Source organism: Passer domesticus, chromosome 1 (assembly GCF_036417665.1).
Source record: "Passer domesticus isolate bPasDom1 chromosome 1, bPasDom1.hap1, whole genome shotgun sequence".
Classification (NCBI taxonomy): domain Eukaryota; kingdom Metazoa; phylum Chordata; class Aves; order Passeriformes; family Passeridae; genus Passer; species Passer domesticus.
Window position 1 is genome coordinate 66759815 of NC_087474.1, and position 8533 is coordinate 66768347.

The 8533-nt window shown below is 38.6% G+C and overlaps 1 protein-coding gene across 1 annotated transcript; it reads right to left on the minus strand.

The window, feature by feature from the left end:
• Positions 1–4654: 4654 nt before the first annotated feature.
• On the minus strand, positions 4655–7929 carry LRRC14B (leucine rich repeat containing 14B). The gene is made up of 2 exons (XM_064401463.1): positions 6896–7929; positions 4655–5405 (listed from the first exon to the last, which is right to left on the minus strand). Exons 1-2 carry the CDS (start codon positions 7798–7800, stop codon positions 4760–4762), a joined length of 1551 nt encoding a protein of 516 aa, XP_064257533.1. The 5' UTR covers positions 7801–7929; the 3' UTR covers positions 4655–4759.
• Positions 7930–8533: the final 604 nt, after the last annotated feature.

Consider the following 8533-nt stretch of genomic DNA (forward strand, 5'->3'; position numbering starts at 1 on the left):
AGGACAGGGCATGCCCAAATCCCTCCATCTTGGGACTCCCGAACCCCATGTACAGAATTCCAAACCCCCCTGTACAACATATAAAACCCCCCTGTACAGTGCATTATAATATAAGTTTTACCTAGTGAATATCATCCCCTCACCATTCAAACTTGAAATTCTCTCATTTCCTCACATTTAGGTGTCATTTCTTTAGAAGGATAAAAGTCAAGCCACCAGGCACTTTTGGCAACATTCCAGGGCCTCCGAGCCCCCCAAGGGTTGTCTCGGTAGCTCTGGACATCAGGAGTGATGTACTGAGTTCCCACATAAAACTATCTTTAGGATTATTTTGTAAAAATTTATTGGGTAAAATTAACCAATATAAATGCAGCTGTACCTTACACAGCAAACTATCTTTAACCTTAGTACCTGGAAGAATGATAGAGAAGGTCATGCTGGGTGCTATTCAAAGACTTTTAAAAATAATGCAATCATCAGTCACACTCAACATGTTTTCTTCAAAAGTAAAGCTTCTTTGTCTATGTATAAGACTATTTTAAAGTCCCTACAAAATAATGATTACAGTTGCTGCTTTTAGGATTAACCAGAGGCAGCTTTGACTCTCTGGCTGCACATTCATTGAAACAGGTGTTAAATTTACATCATAAATTATTATTCCAGACACAATAACTTTCACACAGGGTACTTTTACTTGGAAGCAGTATGTGGAGAGTATTAGGTACAATGCTCCTTCCCTTGTTTCTTTGCAAGGTAGTTCATACCATCCTGCTATGCTGTTGACTGATGCATATTTTAAGGAGAGAAAGAGGAGCTTTGTAAGCAAAGTTCATGCTTGTTAAGAAGAACTGACCTGTAGTCCATAACTTTTGAGTTTAAGAATAGTAATTTAAAAGGTGTAGGATTATACTGGGAAGCTTGTTTCAGTTTCATGTATGACAACTTTCCTGCAACAGCAATGTTTATTTGCCTTTTTCTATTGGTAGGATTTTATGTTGTTGAGATAGCTGTCTCCAAGTACAGAGCTGCTGTGCTGCTTCTTCCACAGTAGAAATCTTACTATAATCTTTTTTCCTGTTGCTTTTTTCAACTGCTCTGTGTGTGGCCGAAACGTAATATGGCTTAAATTATGAAGAGATCAGATGTAGCAAAGGTCACTTATAAAGATTTTTTGCCTGTTCTTCAGTTTCATTAAGTTTGTCAAAGGAGAATATTTATTTCCTATGTACTCAGTATTCCACTGAACTCAGGACAGTTACTGAATAGGGGAGTTTAGCAATTTCATCAGCAGAAAGCTCTTCTGGCAATTCTTACCTTGCAAAAGAGAAAGATTTGCAAGGAACTGCTGCTGAACAAAACATGTCCCAGAAAATGAAATTAAAATATGCTAATGAATAAAAAAATACAATATGGTAAATAAAACATGGTACTGAATAAAGCATGGTGAATAAAATAAAAATTTAGAAGTCTCTTTCTTTATATTGGAACTAAAAATTCAGCCTTTAGTTTCTCTGTGATACTCATTATTGCATTTTGTGTTTAGAACATTTGTTTGAATATGGTGAGAATGGTTTTGATCTTATCCTGGTTTTGTTTTTCAGGGTTTTTTCCTACATGCATCTCTTCTGTGTCTTTCACAAATAAACCTCAAGTGACTTTGAGTATTCTTCTTCAGACACTTAAAGGAACATCATGAGCAGATGTGGTAGGAGGGAATTGAATTCAACTCCATTCACATCATTCATTTTCACTCCATTGACAGCTGTGTGGTTTCAGTGTTGTGGTAACTCCTGTCCTGTCTCTGTCTGGGCAGCCTTAACTGGAGCTTAGAAGACTGTCTCCCCTCAAGGTGGTATGTAGTTAAGGTTTTAGCCATCTTTCTGGATAGACAGTACAAATGACCTTGGATCCACTCCAGTCTGAACCCAGTGAAGCTGACAATAGTCCCATAAGGAAGAAAAGGAAACATGAAACAGGACTCAATCAGTATCTGTCTGTACTTGCAAAGTATAAGATAACTTTATATGGCTAGGTCATCGTACAATTAATCCTTCTTCTCTATTAGCTGCGTTCCAGGTCCCAGACACCTGGAAGAAGGAAGAAAGAGCACATCCAAATCAAAATCACACTGCTGGGGCAGAAGACAGGAAGGAATCCCTCTGAGAGGGGACAGAAATCCTTGTTGCAGTAAGTCAGGCAAAAACCAAAATGCTAAAGCTTGACCTGTATTTAAAACCAATGATAACAACCATAATTAAGAAAGAAACTAAAAAGAAGAAGGTGGGATATCTGAGAGCTAAAGCCCTAAAATAGTCATAGTGATGATTGTCACTTTGCACCAAAACAAAAGATACATAATTCTGCTGGCCCAGGAGCCAGCATATAGACATGAGACTGAAAATGGAAGAAAGGCAGGAGTTTGTGGGGTTCAGATAAAGAAGGAAATAAAGTAAAAGGGTGAACCTTGGCAAGAAGAAACCAGAAGGAGAGCTACATAGACAACAGACTTTATAAGGCATCTAATTATTCCGAAATAAGAGATGTCTATTTTGTGTGTACTGAAAAAGGCAAGGACCAACTATTGTATCACAGCATGTTCCAAAATGGCCAGCCTTCACCTCCAGGTACAATCTGTTAGATTGGAGGGGGAAGAATCACTACTCTTTTACAGCTGTAGCACAGTGTCCTTTCCCAGCAAAAGTACCACTACTCATCCTAAAGAGGTAGACATTTGGCATAGCAAAATTCAACTTAAATCTGATTGAGAAGTCATCAGTCGAGTCTGAGATGGAAAGAATGGCAAGGTTGGAGGGAAGAAAAGGTACAGTAGAGGCAAGGATAAAGCAGCAGGTGGAATTCTGTCAAAGTATAAGCAGGGTCATACGGGACCCAATTCTATCATTTATTATTCACAACTCCTTAGCTTAGCAACTTAGATTATCTTTTTATTTTTCAAGTGCTCTGTAAACATAAACAGGTCATGACCATTCACTTTCAATTTTACCATTATATATTTAATCAATAAAACATGTTAGAATGTGAGCTGACATTAAAAAAATCATTTAAATGCATGCTGTGGAATCTGTAAGTTCTGCTTAGTACTCGGACCATTTATTTTTGGTTTGTTTTGGGGTTTCTAAAATAAATTAGGTTAAGAGTTGCTTGCATATTCCTACTGTAGATAAACAGAAAGCTTGACAAATCAGCACTACCTAAATGAAGAAAGTTTTTTCCTTACCCTCAGATGATGAGGCCCAGAATTATTTCAAATAAACTGTCCTGGTTATCTTAATGATGATCCTCAATACTATAGTGACACCTTCAGCTCCTGCTACAAACATTCACTTTCAGTCCTGTTTGATCCAAGTTTTCATGAACTATTAAAGTATATTTATTACATATATTTTTAATATTATTATATTTATTTTTTTAATTACCTAGAAGTCAACCAAGTCTCTAATTTTACAGGTGAAAAGCTGAGTAGCACTTATTTACTACTCAGGCCCCAATTATAGTACTCTCCTCAGATGTGTGTCTTGTGGCCTTTACTGTCCTGACATCCAGCTGGCCCCTTTACTTATGCTCCAATGCTGCGTGCAGGGAGTCTGGATACTGTTTACTCTGTCATTCTTATACTTTCCTTGCACTAAAGTTAGACAAATAAATGCAGTTTTTTCCTGATACTGGTCGCAAGTCTGTAGAGAACATACAGTCCTGACAGAAAGCCAGCAGTGTTTTACACAGATGAACTTCCAGTTACTCAGCAACCAGCCCAACCAGCCTTGTCCCTTTTCCACGTTTTTTTAATTGGCATTGGAATAATTTTGTTTGCATGTCTTTTCAACACTAGTCTTTTTTTCAGTACTACCACAGTCCTAGACTTTATTTAAAACAGCTGAAAGGAGCAGGGTACATTCTACCAGCCAAGAAGCTGATTCCAGGAAGGGAATATCTTGAGGTACTCACCAGCTGACGTAAGAGGCATGCCTGTGCATCACTGTCCTGGTCTGCCTTTCTAAAATACATATTGCAAGAACAACAGCAGAGTCCCCACAGACTGCTTAATATTGCTGTGCAAGTGGGATGAGATCCCCTGTTGTCAGCCAACCATTTGGTTTGCTGCCTCCTCAGTATGGAATTTTACTCCTCAGCAAGGGCAGTGTATAAGACAGATCCCATTTATTGCACTTGCCTCTGCAGAAGAAAAAGGCACAGGTATATGGAGGCTGTTCTCCATGTTCTCCAATTCTCCATTATTTGGAATATACTACATAAAACACAGATTGGTAAATTCAGGTCATGAGCAGAAAAAAGAAAAAAAAAACCAGTTTAGTGAGCCACACATGAGGATATATGCACAATATCTTTTGACCATCCTGCTGGACTTGGGAAAGGACTTCCTTGTTTTTTCTGCAGGGCTACCAGACCAGCTGACAAATCTAAGGGAACCTGTATAAGAAATCAGCCAAGTTTAAACACCTATTTGATTTACTGAGAAAAAGTGCATTTGTATAAAATAATGCACTATTATGTGCCGTCTCCTCTTTTGTGAGCAAGTAGTGCTTGTGTAAGGTGTATGCAATAGGTATAGCATAAGTTACAGTTCCTCAGGTGATTAGAGGCTATTCAAATAATAGTAAATTCAGCTGAAAAATTGAAGAAAATTCACAACTGATGACTGAAGGTGCAGATCTAGAAAAGACTAATTTAAGTTCTGAGTTGGCAGATCATCTCATCACTACTTTACAATTTTACAAATTTAACTCATTTTGTTAAATGAAGAAGTGAACTTCTCTAAAGTCTCTTTGAAGGACTTGATCAAGTAAGCTCCCAGTTCATTGTTTGTCTCCTGAACAGCAGCATCATAACTCCCAAAGAGTGGCGTTGAAGCCTTCACATCCCCTCTATTTGCTTGGAGTAAAATGAGGTTAAGCTCCTCTGCTACCCTTTCATATTTTTGGTGATCAAATCTGCAAACACTGGCATCATCAATGGGGTAGGTGATCCCAATAGGGTAGCAATCCCTTGGAACTGGGAACTCCACATTTTTCAGCATTGGCAATTCACAGAGAAATGTGAAAAGATGTTTAAGTGCTTGGGATGACAGCGGGTTTCCAATAAACTTAAATTCCTGTAGTTTCTGACAAGGGCTTAAACCCAAAATCAACATGTTGACATGAGTGTCTTGGATGTTACAGTCCTCCAGGGTAAGACTCCTGAGCACTGAAGAGCAATGGCTGAGGAGTTTAAAGAATGTTGATGGGTAAAGCTCAGGTATATCATGACCACTCAGGTCCAGGGCTTCCAAGTGATTGGCATGGAAGCTATTGGCTAAAAAGGCCATATCAGCATGGTTCAAGGAGCAGTTAGAAACATCCAGCATCTTCAGTGGAGTTTTTAGTGGGCTGCAGAATTAAAGAGAAAAAAAGTTTTATGATACAAAATGTTGAAAAGCTACATTTACAAAATTTCATGCATCTAGCCACATTATGAATGCAGCCATCTACCACATTATTTTTTCAAACCTCTCTTGAAAAACAGTATCATGTGCCAACAACAGCAAGTTTATTTTCCTCCTGAAATTAGTTCCATTAACTATCTCCTTCTATGCATGGCTCCACTGTGCTATTTTAATGGGGATTAATTTATTAACATTCTGTGTATCTATTTTTTAACTGGTTATATATTGTAAAGTCACTTGCTGACTTTAACAGCAGATCACTACTACCATAAGAGCATTGGTAGCTGCTTCTTGTAGAAAGGTGCAATTATTCCAGAGATTTAGATAATTTCCATTAAGGAAGGATTAATTCCAATATTAAATCAGTATTCTGAGAGGATATCTGCTCTTGTTTCTAGCTGGTTTTTTTCTGCTACATTTTTTAATTCCCACGAGGTTTACACATTGTAGCTTTCTGGAGTTGCAAAGAGACACTCTGATGAAGAAGGTTGGAAGTGTAACTGAGATTATACTCACAGATATTCACATTTCATATAAAATAGATCTGACAAATAAAAATCAAGAGATTGCTTTCATACTTACTACATCGTAGTGAGACCTCTGCCAAAGGGTTCAGCTGGATCAAGCTTAGAAATTTGCAATTCATTTCAATTGTATCAATCAATATATGCAGTGTGCTACTCACAAATTTTAAATAAAATGGCTTCTTGTATGGGAATAATTTTAGACCAAGGTCATTTGGCTGGATGAAACTTTTATCTGCCTTTTTTTTTCTTTAGATGCTCTGAAAAGCTTACAATTAACTTATTTCCTGTTCCAATATGAGTACTGCTTACTGGTAGTTTGCTACCTTTTTGCAAATTGCCAATTTTCCACTGGAATTCATAATGAATATTCACATATCAGCTTAATTTGCAGTACAAAAAACCATCAAATCTCCCTTGTCTTGGCACCAAGAGACACAACAAATAATTGAAATCAAAGTCTCAAATGAAAATCAACTATTCCCCTGCCCTCCTTAAAATACAGTATCTGTGGAAAAGCATATTTGCTGACTGTTCTTTAGAGGACATTCACTAGATACTCTAAAAAATACTTGGAATACAACTCAGGACTTGCACCAAAGGTCAATGCAAGCTGATTAATACATAAGTTCAAATAAAAAATATCTGGGTATACCTGTGGTAGCTAAATGTATATTCTCACCAGATGGACTCTGGAAGACTAATCAAAACAATCAGTTTTTCAAAGTGTATTATGTATACATTGGCTGCTGATTGTCCCCAACACATAACCTTTCCTAGCTTCCTGCTGCACCTACCCACATACACCCCAAGATACACTCACTTCCCTCACTCTCAGAGATTCCCAGATTGCTGGTGGCACAAAGTGCTCTTTTTTACAGTGTGACTGAAAGCAGGATAACCAAATTACCTGAGAAGGTTCTGTATTCTTCCAGTGAGTATAGAAAATGACATACTCAGCTCAGTAAGCTCTGTCATTTCACCCATCTTTTCGCCAATGTTAGTAAGCATCTGTTCATCTGCAGCTGTGAACCTCCGCACATTAAATGTTCGTGCTGGCAAGGTCAAAGACATCAATAGAGGGAAGTGGATACTGTTGAAGAGCATTTCCAAGTGTTCCATTTCCAAGTGAACATTATGAACTATTTCCAGTTTGCGCAACAAGGAGGGATCAGCGAGCTTTATGATATAGAAGAATTTCTGCAAGGTCAGGTTGTCAGATCTGAATGCCACACAGCAGATTTTCAGTGGGCAGCTGCATTTCTTCAGCAGGGCCTGCATGACCAGCTCATAGTTCCTCTCTGTTACAAACAAGTCAATTAGTACATTGATACTGACTTCAAAGGTACCTGGATTGCACTGTGCTTGTTGGAGGTAAACCTGGAGGTCTGAACAAAGCTTAGAGAGCAGCTGTGTCCTGGCCCACCTGCCCATTGTCTTCTTGCACTTACAAAACTGAACTTCAACATCTTTTATACCCGTCAGGTCGACCACTTTCAACTTTTTCATGTAGGGAGAAGACTGATTCAGCACATAATCCCTCAGCCCTGTCAGACAGCTTTCCAAGCATACTGAACATGTTCTATGGCTCAGATCTTCCTCGTAGTCCAGAGTAGCTCCCAAAAGTTTTCCCATGTTAAAATCAAAAAGTGGCCAGTTCTCTACCAAGTCATGAATCACTTCCCCTTGCTCCAGTAAATAGCTGGCTTTAAAAAGAAGCGGAAAAAGGTCATGGGCAACAGCCCCGAGACTCTTCCTGGCAAACTCTGCATTTGACACGAATGCTTCAGCGCTAATGAATCGGAGAGACTTCATTGTTGTCCTGGACTCCTTACTGTCATGGAGAGTGACTTCTATATTTAACTAAAGATCCTGGTTGCTTACGACCTTCTATTTTTATCTGCAACTGCTGTTTGCAACTGTTTCACTCTGGCCTGGGAAGCCAGAGTGAAGAGTCACATGCTGCTTTCTATTTTAGAGCTACACTGTGAGTCTGCAGTAATCATCTATGAGATCTTTAGTCAGAGAGCTTTTAAGCCCTCATATTTATATCTAAGCTAACTCAAGTAAATATAGACTGCTATCCAGCAGAAACAGTAAGAACAGTGCAGCACACATACATGAGATTACTGCTGTATCTTTTTTATGCCATACAAAAATGCACTCAGAATTCTACTTAAACAAATAATATGATCTGTATACCACTTTTTTTTTTCCATGAAAGATGCTATGCTGGGGATTCACATGCTGATTTCAATGGGGATCATTTCCCAGAGTTAGCATTGAGCTTCTAAAAACTACAGGAAAGACTGAGGCACTATAGTCATTGAACTACAACAATGTCCCTCCATTTTGCCCTTCCTGTCAGCAAAGAATAGCTGATACAGTTGCTGCAGTGGAAAAGACAAAAGACTCTGGAAGAGCTCAGAACCTTGGCGACCAGGACACTTGTTTGTGGTAGGAGACTGAATGTTGATTGCAAGACAAGCTGAACAAAACAAAGCACTGTTAAAACTCTCTCATAACTTCCCAGGCAAGCATCTTAGTG

Excerpts from the sequence above, each read along its gene's own strand:
- LRRC14B (XM_064401463.1), bottom strand. The coding sequence starts at position 7,800 with ATGAAGTCTCTCCGATTCATTAGCGCTGAAGCATTCGTGTCAAATGCA. Across the intron at positions 5,406-6,895 it reads AGAATACAGAACCTTCTCAG|CCCACTAAAAACTCCACTGA; the intron begins GTAATTTGGTTA and ends TTAATTCTGCAG.